Genomic DNA, 21401 nt, shown 5'->3' with positions numbered 1-21401 from the left:
CTCCAAGTGTTGTCTTCATATTGTTAACCTCTTCCTTTACTTCATTAAATTTGTCTGTGATATATGTTCTGAGATCTTTAATTACTTGTGCGAAGTTCTGTTCCCCTTCCTGGTTTTTAGTTTGTTCATTGGATTCAGCCATGTTTTCCTGATTACTGGTTTGGTTTGTAGATTTTTGTTGCTGTCTGGTCATCATTTTATCTTGACAGGTTTAATCAGTTCCTTAGCTTCTTTGTCTAGTCTTGGGGATTAATTAGCTGTTGTTTTTGCGTAAGTGTTATATCTTCTCTTTGTCACTTTGTTCTTCTTATTCTAATTTCTTATTGCTGGCTGAGTTCACTTTGATGGAAATTATTAGGGCCAGGGAAAGGCAATTGTGTAAGAAAGGAAAATGTGTAAAGTAGTATTGGTAATAAATGTTAACAGAGCAACAATATGAGATCTAGGAGGATGGATATTAGATTCATGTAAGTTGTGTAGAGTTATAGCAGTAAGTAGAGTACCTATAATGAGGTAGTCAACTGATTATGGGAGGAATATGGTATGAATTAAAAAGCTAGTGTTTTTGTGAGAGAGGAAAGAAAAAAGAAAGGCAGTAGTTTCAAGAGTGGATAAAAGAAAAAAAACAAAGGTATTAAAAATTAAGAGTTAGACAATTTGGGGATCAAAGAAAGGGACGTAGAATATAGGAGAGATAGTAGATGATGGAGGATATCAAGATGTGGGGGAAAGGGCATAGAGTAGGTAGCCAAAATCAATTCACACAGAAATGAGGCAACAGAGGATGAGGAAACCCAGCAAATGTCAGGCGTTCCCTGCAGCATCTATTGTATAATTAAGATAAAATAAAATAAGATGAAAATGAGGGATAAGAGAAAAGAGAGGGAAAAAAAAGGGAGAGAAGAAAGAAAGAAAGAAAAAGGGGGGGTTGGTAAAGAAAAGGGAGGGAAACAAGTAAGGAAAAGAAAAGAAAATATAGAACACCAACAACAGCAACAACAAAGAAACCCAAATAAATGGAAAAAAAAAAAAGACCTTGGGGGATACAATGGGAGAAAAGACTAGGAAATAATGCGTTAGCAACCAGGACAATAAAAATTAAACAATAAAAAATTAAAATTAAAATTGAAAAAAAAACCGCAAATGTTGAGGGCTAGTACAATCAAGGACCTCACATGGTCCTCAGGGCGTGGTGGATTCAGGGATGGAAAGTCTGTGATATTGCAGACTCAAGAGTTGTGAGTCTCTGGGGTGTCGGCCACCAGGGTTTAGGGGACACAGACCTGGCAACCTCAAATCCAGTTAACAGGGAGTCTGGGAGCACCGCAGTGCAACACAGCCTTCAGGGATCCCCACAGCTGGGTGCCAGCCCTATGGGAGAGGTCACATCTGCAAACTCTGACCTATGTGTCCAAAACCCACAATTCCCCCTCTCTCTAGGGTCTTTTCTGTGGCTGTATCACCAATTCGACTTCAGGACACCTCCCACCCTGCAAGCCCCCGAAACAGCCTGTTTGGGACACCTCTGTATTGCAGCCTATTTAAGGACGCTGCAGATCCACAGCCAGGCCTAGGGGGCAGGGCTCTAGCCAGAAGCCCTGTATCAGTGTCCGAAACTGAAAATCCCATGCTTTGCAAAAGATTCCCCTAATTGGCTTCCAGACGCCTCCCACCCTGCAATCCCCTGAAATAGCCTCCTGGTGATGTCTCTTTACTGCGAGTGATTTAAGGCCGCTGCAGATCAGCAGCCGTCCTTTGGGGCAGGGCTCTAGCCGAAAGTGCTATTATTCGTGTCAGAAATCAAAAATTCCCTGCCTCACAGAAAACTCCCGTCTGTCTCACCAAATTGGTTTGCAAAGGCCTCCTGCCCTGTTAGCCCCTTAATATCCCGCTCAGGGCTTATGAATTCCCCAGTGCTGCAGAGCCTCCAGGAATCACCGCCACAGTGCTGGTGCCGCGGTTCCTCCCGCCCCAGGGGGGAGCGTCCCACGCAGCCCCTAACTCCATGTAAGAGAGCCTCAATTTTATCTTTTACACGAATTTTCTCTGTTACCTTCCCACGAAATTGACCTCCTGTCCTGCAAAATCCCAAAACAGCCTGGCCCTGAAGAATTTCTAACGCCGTCCAGCTGCTTCTTTGCAGGAGAGACTATCAGGTGCACTCACTCAACCTCCATCTTGCCCTGCCCTCTCCTAATTCTTCTTTGTGCTTATCCAATATCTTCTTAATACCCTTAATTTCTTTAGCCATCTCATTGAATTTATTAAGGACATTTGTTTGAACATCTGTGATTAGTTGTCTCAACTCCTTTATGTCATCTGGAGGCTTATCTTGTTCCTTTAACTGGGCCATAGCTTCCTGTTTCTTAGTGTGGATTGTAATTTTTATTTGGTGTCTTTGTATCTGGCTTTGTATTTATTCTGGGTGCAGTTTTTCTTTTTAGTTTAGGACTTCCTATTGTTTCTCCCTTGCTGGTTATGCAGTAGGAGCCAAGTATGTAATTGGTTCAGTAAGCTGTGGAGGCTCAAGCTACCGTCCTTGCACCAACGACCAATGAAGCTTCTTCCAACTTTCTTCTTTGCCAGGCGTAGGTACAGAGTCACAGCTATGTGGAAAAAACCACGTGCAGGCCTGGACTGTAGTTGCCTAGGGAGACTAATTAAACTTCACATTCCTTTCTACCCTGCCTGGGGCGGGGATGGAGCTGCAGGTATGGGCAGCAGTCTATGCATTGTGGGTCCAAGATGACCACAGTTGCCCTGGTAGACTTCTGATTTTCAGTCTGTGCCAACCAAAGTTCCCTGCAGTTACCTGTATAGGCTTGTGCAGGGCTCCTCAGCCTCCTCCCTGCCAGAGGCGGGGCTGAAGCCTAGGCTAGGGCTGCAGGCTGATCTATGTGAAAGAAACTGTCAGCCTGGCTTCCCTTCAGGTTGGGGGCGGAGTCAGAATGGCGGCTCCTGGCCCCTTTCTGACTTGGGTTGGTTCACACCCCGGCTGTTCCCAGGGTTATCTCTTAGCCAGCCAAGTCTCCCAGTCAGTATCCGAGATTGGCAGCCAACCGTCTATCTCCTCCTCCCCTGTTTCTGGGAAATGGAACTTCCAATTCCAGCCACAGAACAGCTCCTGGGGCAGCTCGTGCAGCCAGCATAGGACTATCACCAGCCTCCGCAGCTTGGCCGGTAATTTCCCAGAGAGGCTGGCACAGGTCCCTGCAGCTTCCTCCCTGCTGGAGGTGACGCTGAGGCCTAGGCTAGAGCTACATTATGATCTGGATGGGAAGAAGCCAGTCCCCATCAGCACAAGGATTTTCAGTCCACCGTGCTTCCCCTCGTGCCAGGCACAGAGTTAAGATGGTGGCTCCCAGCTTCTTTCTGACTTGGACAGGCTCAAGCTTTAGCTGTTCTCAGGATCATACTGTAGCCCACTGAATTTCCTCATCATGGCTGAAATTGGTGCCCAACCATCTTTTCCTCCCCCGTTTTGGGGAAGTAGAGCTTCCAATTCCAGCTGTGGAACAACAGCTCCCGAGGCAGCTTGTGCCTCCAGTGGAGGATGGCACCAGCCTCCGGGGCGTGGAGCCTCTACTTATGAGTCTTCTCTGCAGACGGGCATCTCCTCCTTCCACTCATTCAAGGACGTTGCAGGATGCTCTTCTGGCCTCCTGGAGTCCCCAAACAGTGCTTCAGCTAGCTCCAGAGAGCTCTGGGTGTTTGCTAACTGCCCTGTAGCAGGAGCTGACTCTAGGAGTTCCTTACTCCACCGCCATCTTGCTCATTCTTTCTGGACCATACACTTTTTTTTTTTTTTAAGATTTATTTATTTTTAAATTTCTCACCCCTTCCCCCACCCCCCCAATTGTCTACTCTCTGTGTCCATTCACTGTGTGTTCTTCTGTGTCTGCTTCTTTCCTTATCACCGGCACTGGGAATCTGTGTTTCTTTTTGTTGCGTCATCTTGTTGTGTCAGCTCTCCGTTTGTGCGGCGCCATTCCTTGGCAGGCTGCACTTTCTTTCACACTGGGTGGTTCTCCTTACAGGGCGCACTCCTTGCGTGTGGGGCTCCCCTGTGTGGGGGACACCCCCGCGTGGCACGGTACTCCTTGCGCACATCAGCAATGTGTGTGGGCCAGCTCCACATGGAGGTCTGGAGTTTGAACCGCGGACCTCCTATATGGTAGGTGGATGCCCTATCCATTGGGCTAAGTCCGCTTCCTATGGACCATACACTTTTATAAATTCTGATGAAATTTAATATGGCCTGTATCCATTATTGCAAAATCATGTAGTACAATCCATTATCCCCAAAATGCCCCATGTTCCATCTGTGCTATTCTTCCCTTCCCCTCCCCTCAGGACCCACAGCAGCCACCAAGCTTCACTCCTTGAAGAACAAGATTCATAGTTACTTGCAACAACATTGAGGGCTAGACATACCAGCCTATCCTTTCCTTTTAGGCACTGTCCAGGCTCTTGAGAGACTCCCGCTCCTCTATTTGAGAACATAGCAGGACTCTCGTGGATGGGAGTCCAACGTCTTCCCACTCATTACTTGTTTCTCCAACCACTGATACAACCCGTTAGGACAAGGTGAACACTCATACACTCCCTAGAGGCCCACCCCCAGCTCAGCCTGTCCCACGTGTCCTCCACATTCAACACCCTAACTAGTAACCTTTCCCTGCCATATTTGCCAGAAGAACATTCCCAACATTGTAGTTTCAGTCACATACCCGCAAATTCCCAGAGTTCACCTGCTCCCTCCCTCAACTCTCCCCCAGTTCCATGGACAGCCCAACCCACCTTCCCTGCCCTACCCACCTCACAAACCAGTACTGCCCCCCACCCCATGGCATCACTGCACACTGTCATGCCCATCCACTGCACAGCTACTCCCTTCCACCTTACAGGTTTTGCCCATATGTATTGGCTCACAACCTTATTCCCCTTTTCTGTCTACCTTCCAGACTCTAGCTCTGTGAGTCTGCTCAATTTGCTTAATTCATATCAGTGAGGTCATGTAGTATTTGTCTTCCAGTGCCTGACTTTCTTCATTCAACATCAGATCTTCAAGATTAATTCATATTTTCTCATGTGTTAACACTGCGTTCCTTTTTACAGCTAAGTAATGTTCCATTGCATATATATACCAGAGTTTGCTTATCCATTCATCTGTTGATGGACATTTCGGTTTTTTCCAACTTTTGGCAATAGTGAATAATAATGCCCCTGTGAACATTGGTGTGCATATATCTTTTCATGTCCCTGCTTTCAATTATTCTGGCTATATACCCAGTAGTGGGGTTGCTGGATCATATGGCAATTCTATAGTTAGCTTCCTGAGGAACTGCCAAACTGTCCTTCATAATGGCTGGACATTCTATGTTCCCAGCAGCAGTGAAAGATTCCCTTTCCTCCACATCTTCTCCAACATTTGTAGTCTATGTTTTTTTAATAGCCACCAATCAAATAGGTGTGAGATGATATCTTGTTGTAGTTTTGATTTACCTTTCCCTAATAGCTAGTGATGTTGAACATCTTTTCATGTGCTTTTTAGCCATTTGTATTTCTTTGGAGAAGTCTGTTTAAATCACTTGCCCATTTTTTAAATGGGTTGTTTGTCTTTTTATTTTTGAGATGTAGGATTTCTTTATATATGCTGGATATTAGGCCCCTCTTGGGTTTATGGATACCAAATACTTTCTCCCATTGAGTAATGTTTTTTTTCACTTTCTTTACAAACTCCTTTGAGGTGCAAAAGTTTTTAATTTTGAGGAGGTCCCATTTATATATTTTTTGTTTCATTGCTTGTAAAGTTCATGTAACCATTTCCTGATACAAGATCCTGTAGATGCTTCCCTACATTATCATCCAAGATTTTTATGGTCTTCGCTCTTATATTTAGATCATTTATCAATATTGAGCTAATTTTTTATAAGGTGTGAGATAGTGTACCTTTCTCATTCTTTTGAATATGAATATCCAGTTCTCCAAGCACCATTTGTTGAAGATGCCATTTTCCCCCAGTTGAGTGGGCTTGGTGGCCTTGTCAATTATCATTTGACTGTATATGCAAGGGTCTCTTTCAGAACTCTCAGTTCGGTTCCATTGGTCAGAATGTCTATCCTTGGGCCTGTATCCTGCAGTTTTGACCACTGTAGATTTGTGGTATGTTTTGAAAAATCAAGTAGTGTGGTTCCTCCTATTTCATTTTTCTTTTTTAATATTTTTTTGGCTATTCAGGGCCTCTTGCCCTTCCAAATAAATTTCATAGTTAGTTTTTCCAATTCAGTAAAAAATGGTGTGGTAATTTTTATTGGGATTATGTTAAATTTGTAAATCAGTTTGTGTAGGATAGACATCTTAATGATGTTTAATCCTCCTATCCATGAACAGGGAATATTTGCACATAGGTATTATAACCTGCCACTTTACTGAACTTATTTATAAACTCTAGGAGTTTTGTTGTGTGTTTCTCAGGGCTTTCTATATATAGGATCATGTCGTCTGCAAACAGTGAAATTTTTATTTCTTCCTTTCCAATTTGGATGCCTTTTTTATATTTTTCTTGCCTAAGTGCTTGAGCAAGTACTTCTAAAACAATGTTAAATAAGAGCAGTGAAAGTAGGCATTCTTGTCTTTTCCAGATTTTTGAAGGAAAACCTTTAGCATCTCACTGTTGAATATAATGTTAGTTGTGGGTTTTTCATATATACCCTTTATCATGTTGAGGAAGTTTCCTTCTATTCCTATCTTTTGAGGTGTTTTTATCAGGAAAAGTTGCTGTATTTTATCAAATGCTTTTTCTGCGTCTATAGAAATGATCATATGATTTTTTTTTCTTTGACTTGTTTATATGGTGTATTGCATTGATTGATTTTCTTATGTTGAACCATCCTTTCATACCAGGGATGAACCAACTTGGTCATAATGTATAATTCATTTGATGTGTTGTTGAATAGAAGTAGTAAGTATCTTGTTGAGAATTTTAGCATCTGGGTTCATTAAAGAGATTGGTCTATAGTTTTCCTTTCTTGTGGGATCTTTGTTTTGCTTTGGTATTAAGGTGATGTTGGTGTCATAGAATGAGTTGGGCAGTGTTCCCTCCACTTCTGTATTTTGAAGAGGTTTAAGCAGGATTGGTGTTAGTTCTTTCCGGAATGTTTGGTAGAATTGACCTGTGAAGCTGTCTGGTCCTGGGCTCTTCTTAGTTGGGAGGTTTGTGATGACTAATTTATATCTCATTACTTGGTTGGTCTGTTGAGTTCATCAATTTCTTCTTTCATCAGTGTATGCTGCTTGTGTGTTAATAGGAGTTTGTTCATTTCCTCTAAATTATCCATCTTGTTGGTATTTAATTTTTCAAAGTATCCTCTTATGGTACTCCTCATTTCTGTGGGGTGAGAGGTGATATTCCTTTCCTCTTTTCTAATTTTGTGGATTTGCATCTTCTGTTTTTTTCTTTGTTAGTATAGCTAGTTATCAATTTTTATTAATCTTCTCAAAGAAGCAGCTTTTGGTTTTGTTTATTTTTTCTAATCCATTTTTATTTTCAGTTCCATTTAGCTCTGCTCTAGTCTTGATTTCCTTCTTTCTACTTGTTTTGAGGTTAGTTTGTTGTTCTTTTTCTAATTTCTCCAGGTATGCGGTTAGGTCTTTCTTTTTAATATATACATTTATGGCTATGAATTTCCCTCTCATTATAGCTTTTGATGCATCCCATAGGTTTTGATAAGTTATGTTTTCATTTTCAGTCGTTTCAAATAGTTACTGATTTCTTTCACAATTTCCTCCTTAACCTGTTTGTCAAAGAGTGTGCTAACTTCCATATCTTTGTGCCTAATCTAGTTCTCTGCCATTTACCAATTTCCAGCTTCATTCCATTGGGTTCAGAGAAATTACTGTGTATAATTTCAGTCTTTCTGAATTCACTGAGAATTGTTCCATGGCCTAGCATGTGGTCTAGCCTGGAGAATGATGCATGTGCATTCAAGAAGAATGTATACCCTGTGGTATTTGTGTGTAATGTTCTATATATGTCTGTAAGGTTCAGATCCTTTAATGTATTATTCAAGGTCTTTGTTTCTTTATTGATTCTCTACCTAATGGTGATAATGGTATATTAAAGTCCTCCACTGTAATTATAGAGGTATCTATTTCTCCACTTGTTTTTTCCAGTGTTTGCCTCATGTATTTTGAGGCACCCTGATTAGGTGCATAAATGTTTATGATTGTTCTTTCTTCTTGATAGAGTATCCCTTTTATTAATATATAGTGTCCTTCTTTTGTCTGTCACAATAGTTTTGCATTTAAAGTCTATTTTGTCCGATATTAGTATAGCTACTCCTGTGCTTTTTTAGTTATTGTTTGCAGTGGTTTTCCAACCATTCACTTTCAATCTCCTTGTGTCCCTGGGTCTAAGGTAAGTATCTTGTAGACAGCATATAGATGGGTTCTATTTCCTTATGCATTCTGCCAGTCTTTATTTCTTGACTTGAGAGTTTAATCCATTAACATTCAGTGTTATTACTGTCAAGGAATTATTTTTATTTTTTATTTTTTATTTTTTTAGTTCTTACAGTCTTCTCCAACTGTCTTTCTCCTGTTTTTTCCTTTCAATCTGCAGAACTCCCTTTAGTATTTTTTAAAGGGCAGGTTTCTTATTAACAAACTCTCTTAATTTCTCCTTCATTTTTGAATGCCAACTTTGCTGATTAGAGAATTCTTGGCTGGAAGTTTTTTTCTTTTACCACCATAACTATGTCATACCACTGCCTTCTTGCCTCCATGGTTTCATATGGGAAATCAGCACATAACCTTATCAGGTTTCCCTTATATGTGATAGATCTCTTTTCTCTTGTTGCTTTCAGTATTCTCTCTTTGTCTTGAGCATTGGACAATTTGACAAGTATATATCTTGGAGTAGGCCTGTTAGGATTTATACTGTTTGGGATATGCTGCGCTCCTTGGATATGTACGTTCATATCCCTCAATAGGGTTGGGAAATTTTCAGCCATTATTTCCTCCAACACACCTTCTGGCCCCTTTCCCTTCTCCTCTCCCTCTGGGTTGCCCATAATGCATATGTTTGTGAATTTCATGTTGTCATTCAAACCCATAAATCGCTGCTGGATTTTTTCTGTCTTTTTATCTATCAATTCTACTATCTTTTTGATTTGAGATATATTGTCTTCCACATTGCTGATTCTTTTCTCTGCCTGTTCAAACCTGCTGTTATGTGTTTCCAGTGTGTTTTTGATTTCTTGCATTGTGCCATTCATCACCATCATATCCTTATCTTTTCATGTATGTTTACAATTTCTTCAGTATGTTCTCCCAGTGTTGTCTTAATAGCCTTAATCTCTTCTTTCACTTCGTTAAGTTGACTCATAGTATTTGTTGGGACATCTCTGATTAGTTGTTCCATATCCTTCAGCTCCTCCTGGTTTTTACTTTGTTGGACTGGGCCATGTCTTCCTGTTTCTTAGTATGGCTTGTAATTTTTTGTTAGTGTCTAGGCATCTTTTTTTCTTGATGGGTTTATTCAGCTGATTAGTTTCTCTCTCTAGGCTTTTATTTGGTTGTTGTTTTTGTGTGTTTGGTTAGGCTTTCACTGTGCCACTTCTGTTCCTCTTATTCTTTTTCCTTTCTGTTGTCTATGTTCCCTTGGGAAAAAAATAAGGAGCAGAGAAAAAGAAAGAGATAAGAAGAGAAAGAGAATAATACTGAAAATTAGAAGAGGAACCGTACAAGACCTATGAAAGTGAATAAAGTACAGAGGAATAAGAATAAAAAGTGGAATGGAAGCAATGAAATGTGAAACAGAATGGAGAAAAATATATAGAATGAATTAACAGGCCGGAAGAGAAGGGAGAAAAGAAAAGAGAAATTTTTTTAAAAAGTGGAAAAGAAAGAAAACATAATAGGAGAGAGAATTTTAAAAAAAGAAAAATTGAAGACCAAACAAAAAGAGGTAGAATGGAAGAACAGAAAACAGAAGATAGAAAGATGGACAGAAAAGAAATAGTGTGTAGGTAGAAAAAAATCGGTAAAAGGAAGGAAACGAAGCACAACAAACAATGAAAAGACAGCAACAACTAATTTTTTAAAGGGAGAAAGAAAGGATAAAAGAAGTACAAAAAACAAAAATAAACAAGGAAAAACAGTCTTTTGTCTTAGACCCCTAGGGAGCTTCTCAGGCTGCCGGTGTTTATCGAGCAATCATCTTGAAACCTGCCCTCTGCGGGTTTTGAACCAGGTTTAAGTGAGGAAAATAAGGAAAATTTTAAAAAGGAATCTTATTTAAAAGAAAGAAAAGAAAAGAAAAGAGATCCAAGAAAAGCTAATACAAAAAGGTCTGTATGTTCCCTGTCACAGTTTCAGCTGGGTGCCTGATAACTGGTTGGATCCCTTCTCCAAGAGTGGAAAATGGAACAGTGACCTCATACATGCAAGGCACGAATTATTCCACCGAGCTAAACTGTCTCCTTAGGTTAGTTAGCCTTTCAAAAGGCTATCTGCCCCCTTTCCCTAGGGCAAGTTAGTTTGCTCACAGTTTGCCGGAGTTTTCCTCTCTTTACAGGGGCGGCTGGGTGTGACAGCCCGTCTGAGGAGATTCCCCTTCCCCTCTCCCTGTCCAGTCAGGGTCCCCTCTGAGATTCAGTGGGGGATCAGCTGGCCACCTCACCAAGAAGAAACCACTCTCCACCCTCCCAGACCCCAGTGTGTGGGAGCTCTCTCCCAGGGAATGCTCCCGCACACTCATTGGGAGCCCGGAGCCAGTGGCTCCACCTAGGCTTTTTGCCCTGAGGGTGGGGTGTATGTCGCTTTCAGCCACAGGGCTAAGCAGCTCTCGGTTTTCCTTGTTGTCTTTATCTGTCCAGTACCCTCCTATATGACTCAGGGCACCTTTGCATTCTTCATATTTCCAAAACAGCTGGCAGGGAGGAAGATGTCTGCTCTTCTCTCAGCTGCAATGCAACAGACTTTTACCCCTGCTTAGTATCTTGAGGGGAGGGGATAGGAGCCCTTCCTGGGGGTCGGAGGGTTTAGTTACTCAGAATTTATTTCAGCTTCTTCATTTCTCTTTCCCGCACTCTCCTGGGAACTAGTTGTAAGCACTCCATCTGCTGACCCCAAAAGCAGGTCTCCAAGACAGCCTTTGGCTCTGTCTCCATTGTTTTAGTGAGAGCTGAGCCTTATCTGCCGAACCCATTGGCCCTGTTCCTGCAGTCCTTGTCATCATGCTCTTTATTTCTTGAGAGCATTTGCATATTTTCTCCTTTCCTTCTTTTCTGTCAAGGTTGATTTCCTTTCATCCTTTAGATCTCACCTTCTGAGACTTTTTTCAGGCCACCATAATTTATTCCCTTCTCTGTCACATGACCATATTTATTTCCTTCATGGCATTTATCAGTCTTTTATTATCTTATTTACTTATTTAATTTTATGCATATATTCATTCACTAAAAAGGAAATTCTATTAAAGTCCTTATCTGTCTTTATGCCTAACATGGTGACTTCCATATAGTAAATACTCATAAAATATTTGCTGACTAAAATAATAAAAGCAATTAAAGTACTAAATAGAATGAACATAAAGTAGTTGGTACTCTCATTGACCCAACAATGATAAGATAGTAAACAAGAAAGGTTAAGTGGATTTGCTTAATATCTTACAGCTATTAAGTAACAGAACTCAGAACTAAACCAAGAGATAGAGTGAAAAACTTGTTTTGTAGCAGTTCCCTTACTGCTGGCTTTTATATATTCTGTGTTTACTATGATTGCATCTAAATGGTGTAGTTATTTATGTAACAATAATTCTAGTAATAATAGCTTTTATTTTTTAGCACCTACTGTGTGCCACATATTGTGTAAATGACTTTCCTTCAGTTTCCCTAATTATAATGCCAACTACTTAATAGAGCTTTGTAACATTAAAACAAACTACACTGAAGATACTACACTAGGTCATTTATGTTCTTTTTTTATATTTAGTATTATTTTCTTTTGTGTATTCCTTTACTCATTAAATATTTATTGAGCACGTACCATCTCTGTGAATTTGGTCAAGTTATTTAACCATTGTGCTTCAGTTTCCTTATCCATAAAATCGGATATTAATAGTACTAGCTTATATGAGGACTAAATGTAAAGCACTTATTATAGCCTGGCATGTATTAAGTGCTATATAAATGTTACTTACTAGTATTTTCTAGCTTTAGGAAGAAATTATAGAATTTCATTGAGAGACATGAAACATTTGAATAAATATTAGACATAGCACATTTCTGAAAGGTTATACTTAGTAATGTAAAAAATGTGGTAGCTTTCTAAATTAACATAAAAATTAAATGAAATTTCAATCAGAACCCCAAAGGGATTTTAAAAAATTGAAACTGCTGAACATAATTCTAAAGTTTATGAGACCAACCAAGAAAATTGAGATAATGGATTTGCCCTACCAGTTACTAAAACGTTTTTTTAAAATGTAATAATTAAAACAGTATGGTATTGGCATAGAAAGAAGGGGAAAAAATAAATGGAATTATTTGGAGCCAGAAATAGTAAGTTAATATAAAACTTTAGTCTTGCATCAGAAGGACATTTCAAAGTCAGTGCAGAAAGAATGGATAATGTAATAAGTGGTATTGCAACACTTGGCCACTTAGAAAGAAGTCTGATAAAGCCTTGTACTTTATGCCAAAAAAATATTCCAGAGTTATTGAAAATTTATATATAAAACATGAAGCGGTGGCATCTACAGCTGTCATAGATGTTTAAAACTCTTGTGCTGGTGAACCCCTCTTCTTTTCTTTCTCCCTTAGCTGCACAGTTGCCAGTCAGCTGACCAAAAAGCATATACTGCTTTTGAAGAAGTTGTCACTATGTTTGACAAAGATGGCCATGGCACTATCCCTCAAAGGAATTTGAACTTCGGTTAGTAAGTCAGATTACAACAGAAGCACAAGAGCAATGTGGGTGATAGGGTACCATATTACTATCATGGCTAGGAAATAATAAAAGCTAACATTTATACAGCATTTACTCTGTACCAGGCTGTATTTAACTGCTTTCCACATATTAACTTATTTAGTCCTCATTAAGTTGTTATCCTCATTTTATGAATGACTAAATTGAAGCAAATAACTTGCCAAGGGTCACACAGATGATAAGTGGTAAAGTCAAATTCCAATCCAGGCAGTGTTGCTTTAGTCTATGCCCTTGACCACTTTGCTACGCTGCCTCCCTAGGAAAATGAAAGACATGGACATTGAATAAGAAATTGGTGCAACTTTGACAAGGATGGCAGTGGTTACATCAATACAGTAGAACCCATGTCATATTGCAAAAAGGAGAAAAGCTAACAGCCAGAGGAAATAGACAAATTGATTGGAGAAATAGATATTAATGGAAGTGCACCAGTAACTGAAGACTTTCATCGTAGTTTGCCAAGCTGCTATGACAAATACCACACATTAGGTTGGCTTAAACAATGACTGTTTATTGGCTCACAGTTTAGAGGGAAATGTACCAAATCAGGGCATCAGCAAGGACATGCTTTCTTCCCGAAGCTGTAGCATTCTGCTGGTGGCTTGCCTCAGTCAAGATAGTAGCATTCTGGGTTCCTTTGCTAGCATATCTGCATCCCATCTCATGCCTCTCTCCATCTGCTCTTCTGGTTTATGCTGATTCTGGCTTCTTCTCATGGCCTTCTCTAACTAACTTCCTCTTCTGATAAAGGACTCCAGTAAAAGGGATTAAGGCCCACCCTGATTCAGTTGTGCCATACCTAAATAGGATTTTAGAAGACCCTATACACAAATGAATCCACATCTTAACTAATAATGCACCTTTAGAGGGTTCCTGTATACAAATGGGTTCACACCCATAGGAACTCAGGTTATGATTAGCAATATGTCTCTTGTTAGAGTAAAGATGATGATTGCCAAATGAAAACCCTGTTTCATTTCTTACCCCCTCCATATTTTTAAAATAGGTCATTTATTCATTCTGTCTCTATAGCAAAACCATGTCAAAAATACCTTCTGTATATGTGCACAAGAAAATCCTACATGTATTAGTTGTTTTTTCCCCCAAACTATCAAACTATATATTGGTTTACCACTTAAGTACTGTAATAAAAGATAAGGAAGCCCTTAGTAGACTCTTTAGAGTTCTCTTTGTGAATGATTCTTACACTGATTTGACTGACCTATTTTTCTAGTTTTCATGCTCCTTGATAATTGAATGCAGCCAAACCTCGAACGACCTTATAAGTAGTATTAATGATTTTAGACTTTATTCAGATGACGATTGGAGGCCCCTGAAGTGTACTACTATGATTTGATTTGAGATTTGAAGAATGGTTACTCTAAAGAATGGATTCCAAAGAGACAGTAGTAGATAGAAGACCCATTAGAAGGCTGTTATAGGAAACTGGTGAGAAATGATGGCAAGAAGTAGACAAATTTGAGATGTATTTAGAAGACTAAATTGAGAGATTGGATGTGAGGAACAGGAAGAAACCAAGAATGAATCCTACTGTTTGAACTTGAGCAATGGGTTTTTGATTGGTAATTCCACTTAGTGAGTTGAGAAACAGAACATATTTAAAACAATTAGAGAATGAAACAGAAGCAGAAATTCTGTAAGTGATCATTTCCAGATTTAAAATAGAAAGCATACTAAAATTGAGGTATTAGTATAAATGTTAGTAGATTTGTAATATAAACTTTAAGGAGAAATAGATTCTTTTAATTTTTCCAGTCTGGATATTACCTTACGTATGTTTATTGATTTGCTTAATCTAAAGACTCTTTCTTTTCTTAGGTAATCCAGGTTTTTGTGCCTTTTATGTGCCTTTTGCAAAGGCGTTGTACTCTATGATAAATGGACGCTTTCCAGTTTGGGTTATTAGTCATGCTGGGCACGCCTTTGTCCCCAAAGACAAGAAGATTCTGACAACCTCGAATGGTATGTCCTTGATAATGCCTACTTTCCTTTGCAGTGAGTGGGTGTTCATGTTTCTAGAAAGCCTGCTTAATATAAGGAGTTACACTCATGGAAGCTTCTGTTTATGGCATTAGGCCCATGATGCCATATTTGGTAATTTGAGGATTTTTAGAGACATTTAAACTCCTTTGCAGATAATTTTCTATACGAATTTGAACAAATCAGCCAATCTGGCTATGGCTTGCCTTATCTATTTACCAATTAGTAATAGCTATATAATTATTAATCATGTACTGTATTTCCAGTTTTTTTTAATGTCATGGTGGAAAAAAACTAATTTTATTATGTACTCATGATACTTTTAGACATGGATGTGCAAGTTTGAATACACAAAAACCTGTACTCTATGAATGATTTAAATGATATCTAGGACTTGTTTTGATTATATTTAGTTTTAACCATACACCCTGACTTTAGTGTCTGACCCTCATATCTGAAGGTATTTTTGTTTGTTTCTGTTCTACTGAGGACAGGGAGAGGGAAGAAGAGATGTGATGTGGGGGCATTTTCTGGACTTGGAGTTGTCGTAAGTGATATTGTAGGGACAGATGCTGTACATTATATATCCTGCCATAACCCACTGAATGTACTGGGGAAGAGTGTAAACTACAATGTAAACTATCATCCATGCAGTGCAGCAGTGCTCCAAAATGTATTCACCAAATGCAATGAATGTGCCACAGTGATGAAAGAGGTTATTGATATGGGATGAGTGGGGTGGGATGGGGTGTGGGGTAGGTATATGGGAACCTCTTATATTTTTTATTGTAACATTTTTTGTGATCTATAGATCTTCAAAAAAAATTCAGTTAAAAATAAATTAAAAAATGGAGAATGGAAAAAAAAAATAGATGGGATTGTTACCGGATTTTGTTTAGGTTCTTGTATACTGCAGAAATGATTTTCAAGAGTGTGCCGGGTGAGTTAGGCCAGTAATTTATTCAGGTAGGGAGGTGAGAGAAATGGGAGAAAATAACAGAGCAGGGGTCCCAGCTAGAGAGGAAGGGGCTGAAAAATGTTAAAAGAGGGCTGATTTACTGGCTACAATTTCCCATTATAGGTTATAAATGCCCAGGTTTTACTTGCGTAGTGATTCAAGCGGGGAAGAAGTCAGCTGGTGTCCGGGTTCAGAAGCAAGAGAGCACATGAGAGAGAGACTCAGGCATGGTTCTGATTTTTAAACTGCTAATTATCTCACTCCTTTGCTAATGGCAGGGGAGGAATTCCAGCTGTTCACTGCTTTGATTGTTTATTTCTCTCATCAGTCTTCCAGGAGGCCCAATGATAAAGTCTTTAGGGAATATCCGGGCTTCCCTGGCTTCTGGAGGAAGTCTTCTGACTGGCAGAATCTTCCAGCAGCCATCTTGGGGTTGCTGATGTCCACATGGACTTCTTGCCAGGTTCTAGATCCATCTGTTAATTCCCTATCTTACTGACCTGCTTTAGGATTTCCCAGTACTTTTAATACTTTTTCAATAGCTCATGGTTTTTTGGCCAGGCTGAAGTAAGCATCTCAAAGTTGTAGCACCAGGAAGTGTATTTTTAGTGTTTGTTAAATTTTTCTCTAATAATAACAATGAACTATGTATCTTAACCCTTAGTTAAATAATTACATTTAGATGCTGAAAGTCTTTTTTTTTTTTTTTGCCATATTTGTTTTCTCATTATTTGTTCAGAAATTTTAATTGGCATGTATTATACACCAAGAAAATGTTTAATAAAGAATTAATTAAATAAATACTAGGATATAATTTGTAATGTACAAAACAAGGTGGGGGGACAGATGAGTATAGAAACAGTGTATGCATATGCTAAGCAACAATGGCATTGTTCGTAGACAACAATGGAATTAAACTAGATAGCAATGACAGAAACATAACTGGAAAATCCCAAAATATTTGGAGATGAAGCAACACATCTCTAAATAACACATGGGTCAAAGAAGAAGTTTGAAAATAAATTTAAAATATTTTGAAATACATGAAAATGAAAATGCAATTTGCTAAAATTTATGGTATGCATCGAAAGCAGTGCTTAGAAGAAAATGTATAACATTGAATGCATGTATTAGAAAATAAGAAAGATCTGAAATCAATAATTTAAGCTTCCACCATAGGAAACTGGAGAAATCAGAGCAGTGTGTTAGCTTCCTAGGGCTGCCATAACAAATTACCACCAACTGGGTAGCTTCAAACGACAGAAATTTATTCTCGTACTGTTCTGGAGGCCAGAAGTCCGAAATCAAGGTGTTGTTGGCAGGCCATGCTCCTTCTGAAGACTCTAGGCGAATCTAGGAGAGAATCAGTCGTTCCTTGTCTCTTCTGGTTTTTCAAGCTCTACATGTCCTTGACTTTTGGCAGCAAAACTCTGAAGCTCTGAAAAGGTACCTCACCAAAGAAGATAAACAAATAACAAGCATATGAAATAATGGTCAATGTCATTTGTCAGTAGGAAATTGCAAATTAAAATGGCAATGTGATATTGCTGCATATGTATTAGAATGACTAAAATCCAGAAAATAATACCAAATGCAGAGCAAGAGGAGCTCTCATTCACTGCTGGTAAGAACGCAAAATGACTCACCCATTTTGGACGACAGTGTGGCACTTTCTGACAGTCAATCTTCTACTACATTCCTAGGTTGTTACCCAGTTGAGTTGAAAACTTATGACCACACAAAATTTTTAAAAAATAGATTTTGATACATTTTAATAAAGCATACAATTCCTCCAAGGTGTATAATCAAATGCTATAATCACGTAATTGTCCATTCATCACTTCAATCATTATTAGAACATTTTCATTATTTCAATATTAATAATAATAAAAAAAAACAAAGAAACAGGAAAATTCCTCTCCTCTCAATCTCTGTATTCTTCCCCCACTGTACACGGCTGCTGTTTCTGGTTATTCTATCCAAAATATATAATTAATGGCTTTTAGTATAATCATAATATTGTACATTCATCATCTTAAAAATTCCAGAGCAGTTTCATTACTCCAAAAAGAAAGACTCCAAACCCCTTTGCATTCCTTCCTCAGACCTACATAACAACTAATCTTTCATCTTTATGAATTGATTTATATTTCCATTTTATATAAATGGAATCATACTCTATCTGGTCTTCTTCACTTAGTATAATGTTTTTTTTTTTTGTCTGATGTTAACATTTTGTAGTATTAACTTATATTTGTTCAGCTTCAAGGAAAAATGGCCCTATATATACAATTCTACCCATATTCATATTTCACATAATATATTTACATGTCACACAGTATATTTAGTTCTTAATAGGGAAATCTATAGTATTTGTCCTTTGTGTCTGGCTTGCTTCACTCAACATAAATGTCCTCCAGGTTCATCCATGTTATCATATGTTTCACAACTTCATTTCTTCTTACTACTGCATGATATTCCATCATGTATATACTCCACAATTGGTTCATTCATTCATCAGTTGATAGAAACCTGGATTGTTTCCAACTTTTGCCTTTCATGAATAGTGCTGCTATAAACATCAGTGTGCAGATGTCTATTTGTGTCACTGTTCTCAGTTCTTTTTGGGTATATACTTAGCAATGATATTGCAGGGTCCCATGGCAAGTCTATATTCAACTTCGTTAGGAACTGCTGAACAGTCCTCGTGGTGGTTATACCATTCTACATTCCCACCAACAGTGAATAAGCATTCCTATATCTCCACATCTTCTCCAATATTTACAGTTTTCCGACTTTTTAATAGCAGCCTCTCTAATAGGTGCACGCAAATTTTGATAGCAGCTTTGTTCACAATCACTAAAATCTGGAAGTAACCAAGATGTCCTTCAGTAAGTGAATGGATAAACAAACTGAGACCCTTCCAAATAGTGGAATATTATTCAGCAATCAGAAGAAATACCATGAAAAAACCCGAAAGAAATTTAAATGCATATTGTTATGTTAAAGCAGCTATCTGATAGGGCTACATATTGTATGATTCCAACTGTTTGGCATTCTGGAAAAGACAAAATTATAGGGACAGTAAAAAAATCAGTGGTTGCCAGGAGCTCAGGGGGAGGGTAGTAGAAAGTATAAAGAGGTGACCTACAGAGGATTTTTAGGACAGTGAAACTATTCTGTATGTTATTGTAATGGTGGATGCATGGCATTATACATTTGACAAAACACATACAACTGTATAGCACAAAGAGTAAATCTTAATGTGTTTTTTAAAAAAATCGCTTATGAGGTCAGGGAATCCCAGGAAAGAATGCAGATTATGACAAGAGAACCTAACTGGTAGGTAGTGGTAATAGTTTGATGATGATCTTTCATAATCTGTAACAAATGTTCCACAACAATGTAAGATTCTGGTGGAGGGATGATGTATGAGAATTCTGCACATTATGCATGATTGTTTTGTAAGCTCACAACTTCTCTGGTAAAAAATGTATGTTTAAAGATAACCTAGCTGTATTACAAATATATGAAATAACCCCAATGGAGAGGATAGGGGGAAAGGTGCTGACTTAAGTTTGGAAATGAATAGAGTCTGCAAGACCAAAGACCAAAGGAACGTCATTTAAGCATTGTACTTCCAAGAGCTCTCAGCTACCCTCTCTATTATCTGAACTCTGGCAGGAGAAGAGATAAGTCATAGACAGGAAGCTAGGAAGTAGTGGAAATACTAGCAGGATACTTAGAAGGATGATACCCCTTCATTTTTCATATATGGACTTAATGGTGAGTAGCTAACTTGACTTATTCCTACATTCTTACCTTGGTGAGGAAATACGTCCATAATAGAGAGAAACTATATTGATTTAGTTAATGATTTAGTTAATGGACAGGTATCATAGTGAGTACCTGAAGTTTGTGGTGATAACAAAAGCAAACATTCAAAAAGAACATGAACAACTGTTTTGCAAGTTGAAAACAGACATGAAGGATTACCCTAGAGCAGCAGTTTTCAAAATTTAACATGTATAAGAATCACATTATTAAAACATACTACTGGCCCCCACCCCGAGTTGCTGATTGTAGCTCTGGAGCAGGTCCTGAGAACTGGCTTTTCTAACACATTCTCAGGTGTGGCTGATGCTGTTGGTCCTGGCACCACACTTGGAGTACCACTGCTTTAGATCTCCAGTAAGCACTGGTGAAGAAAACGAGGAGAAAGTATCTGTTGTATCTCTGAATTTATAGGAAATGTCTTTAATTCTTGCTTTAAATTGCTCTTATTAATTATAACTTTAATTTGAATATGCTTATTGCTACTAGGCTGTTTGTATAGTATATAGATTTGATAACCTAGTAATTAGAGCCTACCTAATGAGAACAGTGCCATCTAGAGGCATTAGTCCAAAGGGCTACCCTAGGGCCAAAGAAAGCTGTGGTTTCTGGAGGGGGTGAAAGGGCAACTCGTCATCATCAACAATTTGTTGACAACATACTAGATTACAGTGTGTGATGCTGCAGGAGTATATAAGAAAATAGAAGTGCTAGTCTCGACCTTCTAGGTTTGTGACTCTCCATGTGTATTCTGAGTAGCTCTTTTCTATGAAGGGCGAGACTTTGGGCCTCACAAGCACCCCATTCAACTAGAACAGTTTTGCTTTCTTCTGTTGTACATATTGGGAGTTATGTTTGCAAATGTACACTGTAATAGTTTGCTTTGGGTAGGCAGGACAGATATATAATCCTCACCCAAGATTATTGACCTAAGGCACAGGTTTTCTGATAAGCAAAACATGAAGTGGAAACGTAATTATTGAGCAAAAGGACATAAACTATACAACATATCAAATGTTGAAAGAGTGTTTTGCTTCATGTTAGCACGTTAAAATCATGAACAGTTGGAAATAATATTGTCATTGTACCACATTATCACAGTCTTAAATTGAGTACAATTGGGAGAACAGATGTTCACCAATGTCAGAGGGGGGCAATTCAAGCACAAAAATGTGTGAGAAGAAAATTTGAAGAATTGCAAGTATGAACTCTTTCCCGCTTTGTTCACTGTAGCGTCATCTTTTTCAATGGATGATTCATTTTCATTTGTTTGAAGTCATTTTTCAAAAAGTATGAAATAAAAGCTAGAAATCATGTTGGTTTATTTTTGGCAGATGAAGTTACCTTAAAAAGTTACATAATCTTTCAGCTAATGATGAACTGGGGTCATGCTTATCCAAAGAAACAATAAAGTACCCCCAATCCTTTCCCTAAAATAGGAAGAAAGAGGAAGAGAGAAGGGTGTGGGGAGTGGGGTAGATGGGAACCTCTTATATTTTTTTAATGTAACATTTTTAAAATAAATAAAAATGAAATGTTGGGGGAAAAAAATAACAACTGAAAAAGAAAAAATAGGAAGAAAGACCATCAGAATGCCCCCTCTCACTTGACAAAC

At 38.6% G+C, this 21401-nt stretch overlaps 1 protein-coding gene across 3 annotated transcripts in view; it reads left to right on the top strand.

Annotated features, from left to right (window-relative positions):
* Positions 1-21401, top strand: part of LDAH (lipid droplet associated hydrolase) — a 224415-nt gene that overhangs the window by 47037 nt on the left and 155977 nt on the right. For all 3 annotated transcript variants that reach the window (XM_004484777.4, XM_058287671.2, XM_023586434.2), the window contains one exon: positions 14833-14976. In XM_004484777.4, the coding sequence (XP_004484834.2) occupies positions 14833-14976 (144 nt within the window). The remainder of the gene's footprint in view (positions 1-14832; positions 14977-21401) is intronic.

Source organism: Dasypus novemcinctus, chromosome 25 (genome assembly GCF_030445035.2).
Source record: "Dasypus novemcinctus isolate mDasNov1 chromosome 25, mDasNov1.1.hap2, whole genome shotgun sequence".
Classification (NCBI taxonomy): domain Eukaryota; kingdom Metazoa; phylum Chordata; class Mammalia; order Cingulata; family Dasypodidae; genus Dasypus; species Dasypus novemcinctus.
This window is presented reverse-complemented; position numbering and strand designations above follow the sequence as displayed.